Source organism: Bombus huntii, chromosome 14 (genome assembly GCF_024542735.1).
Source record: "Bombus huntii isolate Logan2020A chromosome 14, iyBomHunt1.1, whole genome shotgun sequence".
In the NCBI taxonomy this organism is placed as follows: Eukaryota; Metazoa; Arthropoda; class Insecta; order Hymenoptera; family Apidae; genus Bombus; species Bombus huntii.
Window position 1 is genome coordinate 9720383 of NC_066251.1, and position 21179 is coordinate 9741561.

The following is a 21179-nucleotide window of genomic DNA, read 5'->3' on the forward strand; positions in this document are numbered from 1 at the left end:
TTGATATGTTTCGTTTGCGATATAACTTGTGATCAATCGAAGAGTACTCGGTTTGAATCCCGAAAGGCCTGGTCGATTTTTCAGCCGACGCAATTTAGTCGTAGTTGCGTCTGCTTATTTCAGCGTAGTCTCCGATGGTTCGGAACCCATCTTAAACTGCAGGTCCTACATGTTGCTTAACTATACCAAAAGCTATTGTTGCACACCTCGCCAGTACGTTCCAAGGCACTCGACTACCAGTATCTTGGCACGGAGAGACGGATGTTCATGTGCCTTGGAGTACTAGAGTCCGTGTAACGTGAGTGCCGCAATAATACGCGTGTTGTAGTGTAGCCAAAGTAGTTGCTAATGACTTCGTAGCTGATGCGACTTTAAATAAATGGCACAAAAAAGATAAGTCGTGATCGCTCAACTAATGTTATCGAACGCAACAATCCCCCATACTCCTTCTGCGTGTGCTGCATACGAAGCAACAGCCCGGTCGTGCTCTAAATAAATAAAATACAAATAAAATAGAATTTTCATACTTTTTCTAGGAAAGCACATTTTCTATTTAATTTATCTTATACGTGCAATCGCCGTTCGACTTTAGTTTCCAAGATATATGAAAATATTTTTCAGGGCTTGGGGTAGGTTTAAATTAGGTTTACGTTAGATAATAAATAAAAAGATAATTATATAATTTATATGAGATTTTATAGTACGTTGTTATCAATGTTAAATTGACATTAATATTAATTGAAAACATCTGGGCCATAATATTAATGAAGATTCAAGATTAATTAGTGAATTTGGCGATGTTTCTATTGCACACGATAACGGAAGCCTCGAACAGTGTTAAATGCAGCAGTCTTCGATGTAACAGTGCGATGTGATATGGAAGAAAAAAGGCCCAAGCCGTTATCTTTTCTGATGCAAAGATTACGCAATTTGTTAGACATCCAGAATCACGTCAGCTTGATCTTGCACGATCGTCTGCCTAATCCCCGGTCAATCCATGCAGCAGTCCGCGTGTGCATTAAGCGTCGCCTTTATGAATTTGTACAGCAGTTAGGCACGCGTTATATACGTGCCGGGGAATTTTCACCCTCTGGGATCGATCGTGATACGCGCGAGAAGCGATTCAATTAGACAGAAAATATCCGCGCATGTTCCGGCTACCTAAGTATTCCAATGGAACTCGAAAATGCGCCCCGGCTTCGTTACCAGCAAATGCCAAGTAATTTCGCATCTATACACGTGCGGGAACAATCGCGTATCGAAGCAAGTTCAACACAATTTCGCGGGAATCCGGGATTTTCGGTGGAATTTTGCGTGAAACTCAACCCACTGACCCTCTCGACTACTACGCGACTCCTATCCTATTGTTTGAAACACACAATAGTCCTTCCGGCTGCAACGAATCTTTCAAGTTTCGTTCATTCGTAATTCGTCTCCGATTTATTTTGTAATCTTCTTTCTCAGATTTCTGATCCACATTCTAATTATGGAAGATACGTTGATTTCATCTTTCCGATTGTACCAGTTGTATAATAGTTATTACTACATTTTATAATAGCCATGTAGCAATAAAACGTACTATCAAAGATACGATAGAAAGCCGAAGAACCGTAGATATGTCGTATTATGTCTTGTATGTAAATTTGATGCAGAACTATAGATTGATAATTCTACTTAGAGTTTACAGAAGAATCACGCGAGGTGTTTGTCGGTAAGGCTCGCAGAATGATCGTAAAGGGAAGTTATTTTTGAGTTGCAATCTATCTATAATGTAACATATGTAGCGACACATGAGTCAGAGGACGATGCGAATTGAGAGCGACTCATGTTGTTGTTTTGCCTTGGGACATTGACACGGTCTTGATGTATCAAACATAGCGATAAACAAACTTCGGGCAAAACGATGTCGCCGCTACGTGCAACCGTCAACCGAAGTCGAATTTAAACTTTCCGGTACTCTCCCGACCAGTATAAATAAATGAACACGATCGTTAGGACAATCAATGAGTATCGAGCATTCTTATAGCGAATTAATATCGAGCGAACGTAAGCATTACCTTGTATACGCATATCGAGCAACACTGAGCGAACGAAGATTAACCCTGTACTGCGAAGAATTTTAAATACATTGACTACTCCAAGTATCAACTCGTTTCGTCATTATATATATCAACACGTTTAATCGTCCTCCATACATAATACATACAATAAAATAGTGAAAGTATTGTTAATACTCGTAATCTATGCAGACCAAAAAACTAATTTTTGAAATTTTTGTCTATCTGCTTGTTTCTTTGTTCGCGTCACGTAAAAGCTACTGAACAGATTTTAATGGGGTTCTCTCTGTTGTGCCCATAGCTTGGAGTCCGGCGAAGAAAATAAGATATGTTTCATCTCGATCCGTTTTGTAGAAGCTGAGAAATAGCCTGGCATTCGAGTTCTATGCGTTCCTATGTTTGATAGAGGTCTAACCAAGATGCTTATCGTTTACGCCGTATTTGCTCTGAAATCGAACCTTCCTATAATTTAATGTTTTCTACGAACAATAAAAAAATATATTTTTTATTTATTATTGCTTAGTCCGTGCCTTTCGGCTTTGGACGAATTTTCGGTTTTACATCTCTTATATCTATTTCGCTTCTTATATATCTAAAAAAATATATTAAATAATATACAGGGTGGTTGGTAACTGGTGGTACAAGCGGAAAGGGGGTGATTCTACGCGAAAAAAGAAGTCGAAAATATAGAATAAAAATTTTTTTTTTAATTTTTTTTTTAATTTTTCCATCGAGACAACGATCTACAGTGAGATCCGTTATAACGTACCACACGCGTATCAAGCGAAAATTCGATTTTCTCGAAAACAAAGCCTCAAACGAAAAATTTTTATTTTATATTTTCGACTTCTTTTTTTCGCTTAGAATCACCCCTTTTCCGCTTGTACCACCAGTTATCAACCACCCTGTATATTAAATAATAAAAAGTATGTAGATATGTCATTCACAGAAATTGATCTGCTTCAAACTATTAATAATCTACGCGAACGAAGTCCTGGACGAAGCTGTTCGTAGAATATCAAAGAGTAGTAAATAGCATGTTCTTTAGGATTTTTATCTTTTTCGCTCTGAATAGCCTGTTGTAAACTCGAGATTTCTGAAAGGTTAATTAGAAATACATGTAACGCTAGCAATTGCCGAAGTTCCTGACTTAGGGGAACATCGCAAACCTTCTGAAAGACCTAACAACTTACGTCAGTTCAGGTATCGTGTCAGCTTCACCATGAGAAAGCGCGTAAACGGCACACGGAAGAGCAACGTTCAGGATGGCGTTGATCGAAAGATTAATCGACCAATCGACGTACGTGCTGAACGTTTCTCAACAACACCTCGGACAGTTCGAGTATACAGACACATTTTAGAGGCGCTGCGGCACTCAAATCGATCGTACATTCTTAGAAACATACTCAAACAAACCAAGTTAAACAGGTCAGTCGTATTCAGTTTCTGTTGTTACCTTACTTCTTCGTTAAACTTACCTTCATTAAAGATTGTGATATTTTAGTGCAGTTTACTGCCTTTCAATCATCTCTGTCGCAGTGAAGCGTCGCGTCATAGGGAATCACGTACAGCTTGCGATATCGACACGATCGAGACGAGCTTTTAGAAGCCTCGTTAGCTCGGTATCTCTCTGCACCGTTCCATTCGCGAAGACGTGAGTACAAATCGTCGCATATTATTTATAAAAACATGGAAATTGCGTCAAAGAAGTTTGGGGAAGATCGCGATAAGAAAAGTTCCTGATAGTCCATATCCTTGACATAGCGTTTCGTGATCGTCATATTTTCCAGTTTAAATGATTACATTGGGTCAGCGGTATTCGATCACAATTATTGGTATGTAACAGTTATTGGATCTGTGAAGTCTCTCATGAGGAGGAGCGTTCATTGTTCAATTGTTGACGAAGTAACTCTTCGACGAACAAAGTGAGTCTATTTTACAGTAATTATTTCATTTATTTCGCTGCTTTACTTCGATTCGATACCGAGGATGCACGAAAACAATGCAACTGTCGGGGCTAAAATCTCGTTTTATCAATTTGCTAATTTTCTTTCTATAGCTTTTCGTATTATGTAACTTCCTACAATGTATTCGCTCGGTCATAATCTTCGTTTTAATGATAAAAAGGAACCCCATAAATTATGTGTACGCAAGACAGAGAAAGATTTTGTTAGCAGATATCGCCATGTAATTGACGTGCTTGCACGGATATAAGGTCGGACAAAGGGTTGTTCTCGGGTCAGAAAGTTTTTTTTCTATTGCATCATTATTAACAGACAACAACTCGCAACGTTCGCTCGAAGGCCACTCCAATTATAGTCGAATACAACAGCCGAATTACTCTTCGTATACTCTCGTACGTAACACGCTCCACATATCTTGAAAGAAGACAAAAGCATAACCCGTCAAAAAAGAAAAAAGAAACACTCGAAAATAGCAGGATTTTCAGCAGCCGCAACTTTGATTCTTCCCACAAGATTTTCGTTATCGTATCGGAACAATATTTTAATATCAACTCGACCTCAATTTATTCTCACGTAGCATCGCTTTTTAATTTCCTGGTCAGATAATAAAGAAAAGTGATATTATGAATTTAGTGGTGTAACGACGAATCTGACAAGCTACGCGCCGTTTAAAAATTATTAATAAGATCCGCATCTCGTGGGACATCAGTGATTCACGATTCTTGGTAAAAGTAAAACTTTCTTATGTAAAGATTAAGGTATCTGAAATTCAGCTACTTTTCTCTAATTAAACGTGATAATGTGAAGGGAGCTCCTCCGTTGTGATTACAAATTTCTCGTCCATGTTTTCTTCTCCTCCGAGCACGAAACTTCCTTTAAACGTATAGTGGAGCCTCCCATATTCGAAGAAATAGACGGCTAAAGATATTCAGATGTTGGAATTTTCGATGATAGAACAATCGCTCTTCTGTATTTATTCTATATTTAGTATTATAAATTCCACATATTGAAATAGAGATCAAGAAAGTTTTTCGTTTGTTTTAATACTGAAAAATCTCAGATGATTATGGTTGCTCGATTACATAAATATTTTAACATAATTAACTCTATAGAATTACATTCTTTTTATGTTTCAGACTAACGATGCCTTCAGCATCGAAGCAAGAGCAGAATTATTATATTTTTATTCAAGAGTTTTTGTTTAATATTTATATTTATGAAGACGAAATTATTCGATTCGTCCGAGATTCTTGAATCTGAGAAATTCGATTATTCGAATAGTGTGTTCCACGATTGGTTCGGATAATCCAGGCTCAATTCTGTTTACAGTGGCTCACGAGAATATTTGAACACTTACTACAGAGAACGTCTATGCACGAGTATATATTCTACATTATACATACATATTATATAAAACATTTTGAAATTTTATTAGCACAATAATGAGACACAACTATCATTATCATATTGGTAAAATTCGAAGCGAATCTCATTATACAATGCTAATGAGATTTCAAAATATTCCATAGAGAACACGTACATAATATATTCGCGAAAGAATAGTTCGAGTATTTTCGTGAGTCGCTGTATTTTTGAATATATCAGACGAATATGGAATTCATAATAGTTCGTCATCGTGAACGAGGATGATTACACACGGATGACGCAAAGACACGATGCCAGCTATTATCTGTGCAACACAGAACATGTATTCCGACGTAGAGGATATTATAGAAATTGCAGAAGACCCAAGACTGGTATCGATGTTTACTGGATGCTTCAGCTGCTTCGCCGGTAGCAAAGATTAATCCTATATGAACGAATATTCGGTGTATCTTTGTTGATACAACGAGGATGTATGTCCGAGCATTGCGTGGAATTCTCGCTCACAAGCTTTCCATCATTTCCTCGGGAAATGTGCACCATCTGCATACACAGGTAACGTTACGTTACGTTCTCAGAGCGTGCATTATACTCGTATTGCATGTCGTAGGAATACTGAAGTTCTGGAACACAAGCTTAAAAGTTAGATTCTGTTTGTAAGAAAACTGGCAGAACACCGAATATTTAATACTTTATTTTTGCACACTTCGCATTTTATTTAGAAAAGATATTCTTTTCGAGGAATGAAAGTCGTATCTGCGACCAGGGTAAACCTTATTTGAAGGAAAGATAAAAACCTAACAATTTGAAATAATGACTCTCAGATCTGAATGATCGAATTTCATCAAGAATTATCTTGATGAAATTCAACATAGAGAATGTAGGTATTTAACTTCATTTTGCATCGAAATCAAATAAATCATCTTTGAGTACCTTTCTGCCTTAATTGACGATATTAAATGAAATAACATTCGAGTTATAAACGGTATAAGTGAATTATTTTACAACGTAACGGTATTCAGGATATTTCAATCTTTTAATTCTACCTGAAAGAATGCACATTATGTCTTCGTTAAATATCATATAAGTATTAATAAGCTCACTATTAAGGCGCAAATACATATACTATTTAAATAGCTCATAAGCAAAAAATTCCATTTTCCAAAGTTTCTTCTTGCAGACTGAGTTTGTGATTCTCATGTTTGCTTACTCTGAAATATTCTGTTGGACTGCGATGTTTCCATCTACACCCTATGCTCATCCACGAATGTAGAACAGGTTGTTTCAGGATGGCGTTACAGGAATTTCACGTATTTCTCAGAAACAAGCTTGCGAATTGTAACATGTAAAAAAGTTGAGCGCAGTTAATTAGACACTGCCACGTCAAACGTAATAAGCAAGAGGACATAATACTCTTTCATAAATATATAATCGCAGCGGAAAATGAGCGACATAATTTTTCCAAATTTCTACTCGTATCGTTAGTCTATCCGTGTTCACGAACTTGTCGTAACGCGTGGGTGAAAGTATCGCGCGCTCTACGCAATCGACAGAGAAACTTCCCCTTCCTGAAGCGAGGTTCTCGTTATGTAGACGAGTCAATTACGCTCGTTTTTGCTCTTGACACTTCAGGGTTTCTTCGAGCGAGATCGACGTGCACGCACATCTGTTCGAACGATCGGGATGTTGGTATCTAATTATTAATTTGCGTAATTACCGCACCGCGTGACACCGAGCAATTGGTTTTTAATTGAAGCTCGATGACTACCCCCGTTTTAATGCAATTCTGATGTCGTGTTTCGGTGGCCGATGAAAATTGGAAGCATATAGACATATATTGAACTGACGTAGCCAGCCATTCGTATTTTAATTGGTTTTTCTACGCAAATAATTTACGAGCGATAATTTGACGCATCTCATTGTTTTGTATTTAACATGTTCCTTATTAATAATAATGGTAATCGTGTGTATTATTGTACAAGTATTATTTACATTATCATATTAGTTTACCTTCTCATTTTGTGTTGCAGAATCGCAGGAAGACAAATAACGTTTCATTTAAATCCACGTTTCAGCGAACGCGAAATTCAACGTGAAAAATCAATTGTATCATTTTCTCTCACTTTTCCTGCCAACTTACACATACCAGGCAATATACTTGAAATACCGCTACGAAGATAGAAGGTTCTCCGGATTTTTTCCTGCCGATATGTACGCGTCAAACCGCGCTTCGACCGACTTGAAAAACTGGTGCCGATAATAACGAAACGAGTTTTGAGATAAAACGAGCGAGCAGCATTCAGTTCTGTATCACGTTCGGCAGATCCACTCGACGATCCCTCTCCTTTTTTACCTCTTTTCTCTCATTTTTTCTCCTCACTCTATTCCTTTTTTTCTTCTCTTTTGCAGTGTCATGAATCTCAAAAAAAGTTGAACTATGACTTTTTGTTAACGAGAAATACAGGTACGCGATGATCGTTGGGAAGAAATCCCTCGCAAATGGCCCAGATGTGAAGCTGATAAAACATCGGTGAAAAGCAAAAGCTGACGATCGGTTTCAACGTTTGAAAAATGTGTATCGATACGCAGAATGTTGGATTATTGATAACAAAAACAGACAGACAGTTTTACTACCAAGATCGACAATCAGACAGTTGTACGCTGTGTTTCGAAAGTATTTAAATATTTACCATACGTCACTTTTACTTTACATGTTCGCTGTGTTGCACGGAGTACTTCGAAATTTCAATATCGCTGTAACGAGATAATTTTTATTAACGTTTCTATTATTTTCTCTAATATTTTAAGTGGATAGACTTTGTGAGATACCGTACATCTCCGATTCCAAATCCTCCCATTCAGTTTACATATTGTATTGTTCAACAACAATCGGCGCGCGTTTAAAAAGCATCGATAGATTTCGTACGTATTATTCGACGATATGGAAAGATACTTGATTCGATACGATTCACTGAAGTATACTACAGCAAGAGTATTTGGACGCACATAGGGGAAGGTCAGCTGCAGTTGTCGTGGTTGATAACTTCACGTATTCTGTGACTTTGGATTCTCTCCACTTTTCCGACTGAAAAAAAAAGGAACTAGAACTTGTACGTTCCTTTTGTAACTTTTCGAGCGACTGACTTCTTTCTATTCCCTTTCATCCTTTGCTTCCTATCCCTATTTCCGTGAACGCTTCCGTGGACAATTGGCCCCGTATTCTTTTCACGAACAGTGACCATACGACTTACATTCGTGCCACGTTGAAAAAAATATCCAGTTCTGCAATTTTTAGGCTTGTAAACGCTGGATGAGCCGAGTAAGAATGTCTCGGTCGATCTAAATTTCCGCAGAGGAGCTAACACAGAGGAGTTCATTTCAGGTTTTTCGTATACCTTTAGCTTTTCAAGTCGAACTGATAAAACGTACGAGTACAATGGCTGACGAAAGTATTTCAACTTGCAAGAAAATTTACAAAATAGTTAGTATCGTTGGTAATTATTATTATTATTACTAATTAGTATATAATATATTAAATCGTAGCTTTAACTCAGACAAATAATTTTAGTGTCTTAAGAACATCTCCAGCCTATAATTGACACGAGAACTTCGTAACAATTATTTCATGTTTCCCTGGAATTTGAGAAACTTTTGAACGATTCAGCCCCGATCGAAATGTACCCGGGGGACACGGCACAGTTAAAACACACTGTTCACTGATTCGTATTGAATAGTTATGAACTGTTTCTATTCAAGCGATCGAGCATCATGAGCTTGTAACTTCCAGTTTGCGTTAATGTTCATAGCGAGCTGTGATGCATGTCATTCATTCGACATCACTTTCACGAGCCATTCGATAAAACCGGACACGATAATTCTGGCACGGCAAGCGTTTTATCGTGCTATCGGCGTTAATTTGTATGCCCGATAAGCGTGGAAATTGCAGCGACGTCTGAATGCTTGATTTTCGTTCGACCAAGGTGGTAGTTGTTTTCGACGAGTCACTCACATCAGTTGAATAGATTTTGCTCCTGCTTTCACGACTGTTCTTCATCGAAGTTTGGTACCCTTCCATTCAACTGGGCCATTAAGAGTTGGCTAATACCATGATTTAACTCAATGTCTTTTGTGCGACTCATGGTTTTCAAGGAAACGTCCGCCAAGTCATTATTCTCGCGAGAATAAATTTTGTTTCAAGTTTTAGGCTATCGTCTATGAAAAATATAATATCCAATATAATTAAATCGTGGACGTACGTGTAAATTCATGTTTTTGAGAACGCAACCGAAGAAATAAAATGGCTACGAAATCGAAAGCTGGCTCGTTAATGAAAGTCGCTATTCAGAGTTAATGGTGCGCTTGATAATTCTGTTGCCATAGAATTTCGACTGCATTCGACGATTTAGTACGCCGATCTCGGGACGATAACGCAAGAAGATCAAAGGGTAAAAGCTATACGTATCTATAATAAATGGTATCATTAATGGAGCCCAGTCGCCATAAGATCAGCGTGAAATATCCTGCAGCCATCATCTATAATAGTCTCGCGTGTGCCGATGAGTTCACGCTCGGATATATCCGAAAATCGCGATTATTTTTTGTCAAGAATATTTTAAACGGGACCAGAGAAAATTACTAAAAAATGAAGCCACAGATACTGACTAAAATATTCATTACTGATTGTAGGAAATTCGGTAATGAATATTTCAATTTCAGAAAAATTCTCGCCTAACTCGACTAACGATAAGATTCGTTAAACCTCAGATAATTATCGCCGTTGATCATGGAACGTGATAGTTATCAACGTTGGTTACAGAACGTTATATTACCGTTAAATAATAACTATGCAACGATGAATAATATGTAGATAGCGAATTTTGTGTAAAGCGTTAGAAATAAGCCTCGTGAATCATTTTCTTGGGAAATATCGGAGATAGCGAGGAAATTCTTGTTTGACATCGCAGAGGGATAAGGGAAATGCAGCAGTAGCCCCTTGAGGTGGGATCATGTTACACATGTCACAATAAATAAGTTCTAAAACATCAAAGAGCCTTATTGCCGTATCGAAGTATTTCCAAAAGCTTAAATAATTTATTTCATGTAATATTGGTGCGATAACTGTGCAATTAAATCGTTCGTATAATTATAACGCTTCAAAAATAGCGTCGATAAATATTGTAAATTAAACGAATCTCTTATTATCGCCTTATCTTCTGTAAATATCTATATCCATTGAAATATCCATTTTGCGTGTTTCCATCATCAAACTAATTCCAAACGAAGGAGAATTGTCTAACGCCCATTAACTCCAAAAACGTTCGGGATGATAGATGTTATCGTGACAAGTAGCGTGCCATTCTGTAGTACCCTGGGAGACATCACTAACTGTTACTACTGTAAATGAAATATGCCAGACAAGCAGAACATTCCGCCATTCATTTGTTCGTCGAACGGAACAATAATAGCGAAGATATATTGCGCTGTAAACGATACGTAATTCCTATGTTTATAATTCTATGTTTCCATAGAAATCTGTCTTTCTTGCTAATGAATGTTAATGAATCGAAAGATTAGAAAATTTATTGTTAGAAAATTTAGATTTCGCGTGAAAAAGTTATAAATTAATGATAACTTTATTATAACATAATAATTTATAATATAAATTCTCTTTCCTAAAATTCTGCTCACACAAATACCAATAAATAAGATAGTTGCCTAATCTACTTTTCATTAAATACTAAATATATTGAAAACTCATTTAAAGGGGATCGTCCACGGTACTCTGGTCGTAAGATTCTCGCAAACAATGTTTTCGCAGAAATAATCCAACGTTTAGAGTGAACTCAGTTCAGTTGGTCGCGAATGGAACAAAAGCTGGTGAGATTATTCTCTTCCTGCGGGATACTCGAAGCGCAAGAAACCGAATAGAATTCGTGCGATCGATCAGAAAACAATTTACATGAATGTGTCCGCCTCGCCACATACGTCTAGGTCCGCAGCTGTTACAGAAAGAAGGATGTGCTTAAGACGTCACGATTCAGCTGGGAAATTCTTCCTTTTATTCCCCTCTTGCGTGGTCACCTTTGAAGCGACCTTACATCGCTCTCGTTGCACGCCTCGTTCGGGAGTTTAATGCATTTCGAATTTCCTCCTCCTTCCAGGCAACGTAGCCTTTCAAAGAACAGGACTATCGTCTTTCTGGGACTCGGCACTCATCGTGATTGCCCGACAGTGCTGCGATCATTTAAAAAGATTGTACGAATTCCATGCTCGGACAGTGTCAATTTTCAGTTTCGAGCTCTCGCGTTTCTAACATTATGTGTATCCTTTGAGGCTCTACAACGCATCGTGAAACACCGATGCCGTGGATTTAATTTACGATGAATTTCAAAGTGAAAATTGCGACTAACTGCGACTTTCTTTTATTGTACAGGGACTATTGCAATAAGATGGCAGCCCCACTTTCCCCTTAATTTGAGTAAAACAATAAAAAAGATAACGAAAAACCAATCATTATCAAATCATTGTTTGTAATGTACTATAAATTTGTGGTCGGATAATATACACAGCAATGAATTGATTTATACCTAACTTTAACCAAATCCTTACTCGAAGGAAAAATATTATCAAAATTGAAGAATAAACTTGAAAGTTGTAATCTGAAATGCTCAAGACAACGATAGTCATCTTGCCCACAGACATGTCAATTCATAGGAATCTTACTTCGTATGTTCCCATATTCATCCATTAAAGATATTTAACGTGGAACTTGTTAATGAGATAATTGTTGCATATTATCAGTAAATACTTTGTTACATATTTTCTATCGAAAAAACGCGTTATTTTACGATTCTCGTTATAATTTAATACTACGTCAATAGTACCAAAGTAGTGTCGGACAGTGACTAGTCAGCCAGTAGATGTAACGTCTACAGATGTCTTTGAAAGTGAAGTTCTATGAAGACATAATGATATCGAACAACTGCGAGGAGACATTCTTTAAACTAAAGGTTATCCAAGCACTTTTCTTGGTACTTTATAAATGCATCAAAAGAAGGTAAAGCTTATGTAACATCCTCTAACAAAGGAGAAGTGGAAGTGACTCGTTTAAAAAGCAATGTGGGCTCATATCAGATAAGGTCAAAACCGCAGTTCTTCAGAAACGTGTTCTTTCCGAGATACCCTTACAAAATGTTGCACGAGGATTCTCTACAATGACGAAATGGCGACCTTTTTAAAAATTAAATTTTTTAATCATATAAATTGCTTTTAAGTTCTAGTTCGAATTGCTTTTGGTTCGATTTCGTTGGAATTCGAGCAATTTCTCCACGATAGCGGACAAAAGAAAATTTTTAGTTGAAATTTTTGTGTGCGAGTAATTTTTGATTTTACCTAGACATTTTTTATCCTGGTAATAGTTATCTAATTTACAATTTACAATTACATTTTATATAAATACATTTTACAATTTCATCTTTTTTTGTATCACTTATCTTTCAAATTTTCTTTTGTCCGCCATTGTATACAGGATTGCTCAATTTTCATTGTCGAACTTGGATTTTTACGTATAAAAGGAGAACGCATTTTGTATGCACGGAAAAACTGAAAAGCCGTTATTGAAATTTCGAATGATTGGTAGTTTGTGGAAAACTAAATAGATGAATGAAAACGTGTACTAAATTTATTTATCTACTTAACTTTTCTTACGGTACAGAAAATCAAGATCAATTTCTACCGAAGCATCTAAACACGTTCAAAGAAACCAACATCAAACACGGCGTCTCGTAACTTTGCACCTTCGACAAGTAAACTTCGAAAGTCTCAACCGTTGCAAGGTTGGAACTACCAGCAAAGGTATCACACACACGTAGAAACACAGGCTGGAAACAGAGCGATGTATTCGGCTGTTAAATACGTCCGTTCTCTACAGAATTGCACGACATCCCGAAGACGTTGAATAAATTATGAAGCATTATCCTTCGAAATACCGCAGCAATAGCGTGACGCGACGATGTTCTCGATGTACTGCATGTTAACTTAATGAAATACAGCTGATTCCTCTAAAGGAAATAGCTTCTTATCGATTGGATTTGAAGATGATCAATAAATGCAGGAAATCTGTACAAAACAATATATTTCAGTTTCTAGGTTTGTGGTTTTTTATTTCATAAAAATGATCGTGTAATTAAAAATCGTACTTATTAACTCTGCACGATTTTCCAATTTTTCTGCATTTTAATATCGATATAAACTTGCATCTAATTAATATGTAAACGCTATAATAAATACAACAACGCGTGGATACTTTTTCTAGCCATTGTAGTTATTTCTTCTATCGTAGACTTCAGAACAGGAAATACATATTTACCCGTGCGTTGTCGTAAGAACGACGAATCTCAACAATTTATATCTTCCAGTGTATCCTTACGACATATGGGCTCAATAGCTAAATCTTCCCTGGGGTTGAAATCTTGCCTTCTATTCCATGTGAAACGTTAAAGCTGCAAGTTCGCTGCCGCTCAGCGAAATATAGCAGAAAGAGGAAACTTAGAAAATAAGGCGTCTGATAAAAAGGAGCACTTTGAACGCGATCGAAAAGCATTCTAACGAAAGTTCGCGTCATCGAATTTCTTCGTCGAAAACTTCTTCTCTCGATGGAGCTAATTAGCGGATCGCGTTTCCTATATTTATAGCTGAACCGATGTAGTACTTGGCGGAGCGACGATCTTCGTAACAGCTCGTATATCATTGCGGCCTGAATGCGCCGATAGCTCGTCGAGTATCATGGAGATGAGACGCGGAAGGAGAGAGAGAGAGAGAGAAAGAGAGGGAGGGGGCTATATATCCGCAAATTATTGAGCCGGTTGGTTGGCTTTCGAGTCGTATGGCTTGATTGAACTCGGCAGCAATGCACACGAGATCGTTAGACGATGGCCTGAGTATCGATTCTGCCTCGCGATCGAGCCTACAGTGTCGCGTATTGTCGCGTATACCGACTGGTCTCTCCATTTCTCTCTCTCGTTTCACGCGGCTAACACCGTGACACATCGTTCTCTTGCTCGTTCTCGAGAAACGCGACCAGGTAGATAGGAGGGAGCCTCGACGTGTCGAAGTCACCTGACTGGTGTTAATCACGATTGATTGTTGTGTTCTGGGACGCGTGTAACTTTCGTTGTCGCTCGAGTGTCTAGTCGAGAGACTGGTAACCAGACTGCGAATTTTCATGTAAATTTATATTTTCGAGAATATTCTTAAAAAGAAGTAAAACCTTGATGGAGAATCGTTTGGCTTGGTCAATTAATGAATTGGGTCTATCTGCAAGAGACGCGGAGAGATCATCGTGCAATCGATCACTGTGCATTCTCCTCGCACGAACAGCGGAGGGATACCGATTACTATACTACGAAACCACGACGAAGCTATCGCAGGACACACGAGGAAGGATAAGCAGTGTGGAACCGTGCGTTTACCTGTAGCGAGACCACGAAGCTGCTGTTTAAATGCTCTGTTCGACGACGATTGTAGATCTACGACGATGGATCGAAGCACAAGTAGAAGAATTAATAAAGCATTAAATTGTGAATTGATGAAAAAATGGTTCATCTGTGAAATATATTGTAACTCAAGTTCTTATGCTTAAGATAAAAAAGACAGTGCAGGATAATTCCAGAAATGGACGAGATAGATCGTGAAGAAAATTTTGAAATCCAACTCAAACTGCTATTACTATAACGTATCATAGCAAAGCTCAACATCTTCGTTGATTAATTTCCATTCGTAACAGGAAACTTCTTTATTATGAAAATCTATATTATGACATGTAATAGAAATGTAAGTCTTTTTCTATATTATAAAATTGAATACTAAACTCAGATAATACGCGTGAGAGTAAATCATGATATTTCAAACTAAATGCATTTAATATTAATGCGAACCAGATCTGAAAATTTAATGCTGACCTATTAACAAAACGCAAGTCACATCAACATAAATATGAAAATATTGAAATATGATGAATATTAAAATTTCTTTGTCTGCGAGTAGAAAGTTCTTCGAATCTTTTAAAGCTTAAGATTTTATTTGATAGTGTACCACCATAATCCCCGTAAGCAGTTCGTAAGTAAATGAAAGTTATATTGAAAAGACGACGTTCTGAGATGTCTAAAACTACGTTGGACAGACTATGCACATTTTAACAGTATCGTAACTGATAAAATACATAAGAAATATTATCGCATTTAATATTTGATAAGAGGAGGAAAAGAAATTTCAATGCAAAAGATATTATAAATAAATCAAACACCTTGAAATATTTAAAAAACGTTAATAGTAATGCTTAAATTAATATAATTGTTAATTACTTGAATTAATAGTATAGCGATTAACAATAAATACTGTTAATAATAAAATTGCATTAACAACATCAATTCAAAGAATCTGCCTTTTTCTCATTCGATTTTATCGCTTTCTTTTCGTTCGCTCTACGCTATCCGCGCGATTCATTGTAAAATTGATAATGCACCATGTCACGCGATTATCACATAAAACGAGCACAGCTGTATACCCGAAGCAATCACGGAAACGCGAGAAACACGATGATTCAGGAAGTGCTTTATGATACGTTTGTCGGCGATATCGATCGATATATTTCTACAGGCATGTATCAATGAAACCATATTGTGTTTTCGTCGCGTGCATTAGGTCGCAAGCTGACCACTTCGAGATACGCGATGTATAGTCCGCTAAAAGGATTTGACAAGATATAGAGAGACGAATACAGAGGTGAATTCTGCTTATCTGGTATCATCCTACTGTAGTTAGATCAATGGTACAACACACAGTATCTGACACTGCTAACAGTGAATATACTATTGGCAACACGGTGATTGACACGTTCAACCTAGCCCATTTTCATCAGTCTAAAATTGGAAACTAAACGATACTGTCAATCATGGATTATTCAGAATGAATTATTCTATAGCACTGATTCTTATGATTCTTATAAGCCTGAGCAACGATAGTAGTTATCGGAAAAGTGCATTCACAGAATGTCGTGTTGAAATTATTTTGATTAAACGTGTATGATAATTTTCATAAAATACACGGCAATTAAAACAAGACCTTCGGGTATGTTCCCTTTGTAAATTTACATCGGTGATAATACGAGAATAATTTTGCATTCAGCAAGTGAAACGCTTTGTTCTAACGAATTGTTTTTAAGCAACATGTGTCTTTTCTATTTTCGATTTTAATGCTATTTTCTGAAACACTTCAAAGAGATAAACCTATAACTCAGCTATAAAATTTTCCCACTACTCCTTGGTCCATAACAAAACAATTTATAACACCCGAAACTTTTCGTTTACGTAATCTTCTTCATGAAACTTTAATTAATTAGTACGAAAGTTAAATTAAGTTCTTTACACCTGACTTGAGAAAAAATGACCGATACAAAGCACAAGGAATGATCTGATATATGTTTGTATAAGTATTGTGTAGAATCTTATAAAAAACAAGCAAGTAATACTTTTAAAGCGTATACGTAAAGCGTATGACTGAAAATTTCGCAATTAGTCTAACAGGCATAGAATTAATGTTGGTCCAACCATCTGCCATAAAATCCTCTTTAATCAAAAGTCTAGCAAATCCTGGATTAAATATTTTATTGAAAGTAGAAACGTGTTGCAGCCACGAATGAATCGAACTGGAACTTACGTGATTTTCAATGATATTTGTGGAATTCAAAGCGTACTACTTCTCAATTTTCTATGAAATTTGACTAGTTCCCGCGTAAAGTTGCGCTTTTCGTATGTTTTTTTGAACGAAATAATTTAATCATATAAGGATTTATCGTATTTTGCAAATTCCAATATTTGTTTAAAATGCCTAAATACTTTTTTATCAGCATTTTTACTGAATTATATCTATGCAAATTGATATTTTTACAAAGATTTTGATATTCTTTGTACTTTTTTATTCGCGTTCGTCTTTCTCCATTGCTACACAGTTGCGCTTGATACAAATTCATCGAACAGCACAAAATTAAACAAATGTAGTCAAATATCAATGAGTGCGCGGATTTTATTAATCAAAATCAATGATACACGTGGCACGGTATCGCAAAATCAGCTATGTAAGAAACGGAGCAGAATTTTCCACGAGATCTGGTATTATCTTCTTTTATGGTAGTCAATCGGCAGCGTCAGATTGCGGGATTGAAATCAAACCTGGCCCAGCAGCTTCCCTTTCAATAAATCAACCAATACCGGAACATCTGGCCTTCTGAAACTTCTCCCTTCCTTCCTGGTCCTTTGAACCGGAATGAAAACCTCTTGGAAGAAAGGGAGCGAAGCTTTCAGTCTGTTTAGGTACGCAGAAGCAATCATCTATCCCTGAGGCATAGAAAAGGGATCGTTAAGCGTTTCTCGAGAATTTAGCGATCATTTGCTCGCTCGTTCTTTAATACTTCGTTACACACTCGAACGAAAGGTAATTAGCTGGCCATGCAGCGCAACCTCTGGGTCTTGACTTCGCTTCATCCCTCCCGTCTCGCCTCCTGCGCCAGCCACTTCTTCATCCGTGGCCTCGTTTCCCGGAAACATTAGAATTAGCCGTGAAATTAGCATATTCAGAAGTTTTGCAGTTTAACGGACGACTTGTACGCGCTCCAGACGAGCAACCTCTTGCCGGCGGTTGCACCGGATGTCTTAAAGCAGCCCCTGGTGCAAACAATGTAGTCACGTCGTCTTTCGGACGGAAAAACGTCTCTGTTCGGGCTAATTATCGCAGGTGGTAGAAAGGGATATCCAGCGGATATCCGGGTTAACGAAGAGTCGTGAACGGGCAACTTCTAACCTCCGATTCCTTCACCGCCGCCTTTTCGCTAAGAATTCCTCCTTTTGGCGCGATTCTGCTCAGCGAAATTCTTTGAAATTGTGCCGCTTCCACGAAGCAACTGGCTGAATTGTCCTTGTAACCGAGTTTCCAGTTTGCCTCTCGATTTCGAAATTCAACACTTTCCCGCTCTTCACTGCCGTTTTCTACGACCTGTTGACTATATTTCCAGCATTTCCGAGAAATATAAAATAGCAGTTATGTCTAATGGATGTGTATATCGACATGTATGTATATGCCTAGATATTTTTCAAAATTATTTATTCCATTTAGCGGTGATTGTTGTAACTAATTGAGGTCTGAAGTTTACTTATGCAAAGATCTTATTTCGTGTAATCTTATTTGCTTGGACGTGGCTCTTTGTTAAACGTGACGTTATAATACCGTGCATTCAACAACGGACAAGTAGCGATTCTCATAGCGCGACTATCGTTACGAAATTTCTTGCAATGAAAAGCGTTATACCTCTAAATACGCCTAAATGTACGTTTTGTATTACTCATTCTCGTTTGTTATTCCTTTACTTTTTAAACGCCTACAAAAATTTCAAATCGCGAGTATTTTGATTTTCCTGTCCCGTAGTAAAATGTCACCATTGATTGTTTTATTTCTATTTTATTGTTAAATACAGCTATTTATATTTTTTTAAATAATCTCTATACTATAATAGATTTTCTAAACTATTCTGTTCACCGAATCGTCAACTCGTCGCGAAAATCGCGAATTTTGAGTTTCCTGTCCCGTAGTAAAATGTCAGCATTGATTGCTTTATTTATATTTCATTGTTAAATACAGCTATTTATATATTTTGTTAAAATCATCCCTACTATAGTAATAGTAGATTTTCTAATATATTCTGTTCACCGAATCGTCAACTCGTCGCGAAAATCGAAACAGCCAGCAAATCGATATAACGGTACATGATTTTTCGCTCAACTTGAGAAAAATATTTATTTAGTTTTCCAATGGATTCATTTGCATGGATAAATGGCTGTATGCTTACAGAAAGAGTCATATCCCGTGGCCGTTGTTGCTATCGATTGAGAATATTCAAAAGAACAACAAAATCGGAGAAATTAAATACGAATCCACCGCTCAAATTGTGTTTCTAGAGATAAATACTTGTTTGCCTCGAATTCAATTCGTAATTTACACAGAGATTTTGTTGCACCAGGAAGCGTTGTACATCAAATTGAAATGATTTTTGCACAAATAATTTTATCTGGTGTTGCAATTGAAAAAAACAGTTCATACGTTGCACACCATTAAAAATATAAAAACTTCAATCGAAATAGATTGAGTCAACAATTTTTTCTTCATCGCAATTTACGTATTTCTGTTTTTAGCGAAGTGTTATAAGGTGAAATCGATCTGTTACTAACGATTACAAATTTTATAATCTTCCGATATTGAAAGTCATTGAAATTGAATTCGTATTTAACAAGGTTACGCTAAAGCCGAATTTCATCGCCTGGTCTTCCGCTTCATCGAGATTTTTCCCATCAAGATGGTTCCCTGTCATTAATTAAACGCCACTTGAGAAGGAGAAAAGCTTTTCCCTTCCCAAGAAGCAAAAGTTGGAGGATTATTTACTTCGACCACCACTCCCCAATAATGTCCCTACACCGTGGGCTTCGGCTGCCAATCATGAGAACTTGCTAAATTACCTGTGTTCCGTTCAGCCATCGAATTTATTTCGTCGATACAATAATGGCAAAACTTTTCTACTCTTGGCTGTGTGTGATTGAAATATCTAACAGAAGGAATTTTTGTAACGTCGAGTAACTCGCAAGATATACAGACTAGACTCGCAACTTTCTGTTTAATCTTTTTTTAACTCTAACTGAGAGAGAGAAAAAGGCATAAATGGATATTAACCGATCGAGGATCAACATTCCGTTAACGTAATAACTCATCCGTGATCTTTTCCAGTCCATCTACACGTTATTGGATTCCATTTTTTAACGTCGCGTTTATGAAAGAGAATGCCGAGGATTTGTTTAATATTTTCCGTCTTACTTTCTTCCGTCTATCTAAATTCTACAGTGTCACGAAATTTGAAGGAACTGCAGAATTTATGTACGTCAATATGCTAAATTATTCATCTTTCTTAAATTATGGAAATTATTCTTGTGCTGGAAGAAATGATAATTAATTTATAACGGGCTGTGTATTAGCGAAACACGAGTAGACAGCAGTAGCTAACGTTTTTTTTTCGATTAATTAGATTCTCGACGAAACCATGCATATTTACGCGCGGCTGCAGCAAAGTTTCGTAGCCGGGTATGCAAAATTCAAGAGAACGCCCAGGAGTCATATCTATTTCATCGACAGGTTTCAAGCTCGTGCTGGAATTTATAGCAGCGTTGAAGCTATCGCCGGCACGGAATTGGTAAAAAAGATATATATATTAACGGCGTAAAGTTTACTGCTTATTATGTTTGAAAAATATGTGATATCGATCGCATGCAAAAGGATAATATTATTTACGTTTGAAAAGGAGAAATATTAATCTGATAAGGGAAGCATCGAGGTATCATTTTCAATGGAAGGTACAGCGTATGAAAAGCAGTTTTGTTAAATCGAATATGTTTTCCAATGCGACAAACATTTATTCGGATTATTTCGTACTGTCATCGTTTCGTAGAGGATCCTTCTACTTGGACTGCAAAAAATAACTACAAAAAGTGGCTACAAAAAGTTTTTGCACGCGCCATTATTTTACAATCAAACGTTTGCTCGCAGTATGTTTCATTTTCGAGGTATCAATTTTTTGCAATCATGTGATATCATATCGCAGAGAAGAAGATATTTGGAAAAAAAGAAAAACAAGGAAAACCGTACCTAGAGTTAACTATTCCTTTTATCCAAGTATCGTGCA

General features: G+C 37.0%; 1 protein-coding gene across 24 annotated transcripts in view; it reads left to right on the plus strand.

The window, feature by feature from the left end:
- The window catches only part of LOC126872833 (zwei Ig domain protein zig-8-like), a 444324-nt gene that overhangs the window by 62915 nt on the left and 360230 nt on the right, over positions 1-21179 (plus strand). For 3 of the 24 annotated variants that reach the window (XM_050633030.1, XM_050633032.1, XM_050633033.1), the window contains 4 exons: positions 3256-3485; positions 3562-3711; positions 3848-3982; positions 5158-5959. The exons of 3 other annotated variants lie outside the window; for them this stretch is intronic. Coding sequence is in view for 1 of the 21 variants with exons in the window: in XM_050633029.1 (XP_050488986.1) it covers positions 3256-3485; positions 3562-3711; positions 3848-3982; positions 4235-4271 (552 nt within the window). In the remaining 20 variants the exon portion in view is untranslated. 18 more of the 24 variants (XM_050633035.1, XM_050633036.1, XR_007692214.1 and 15 more) reach the window with 17 other exon arrangements.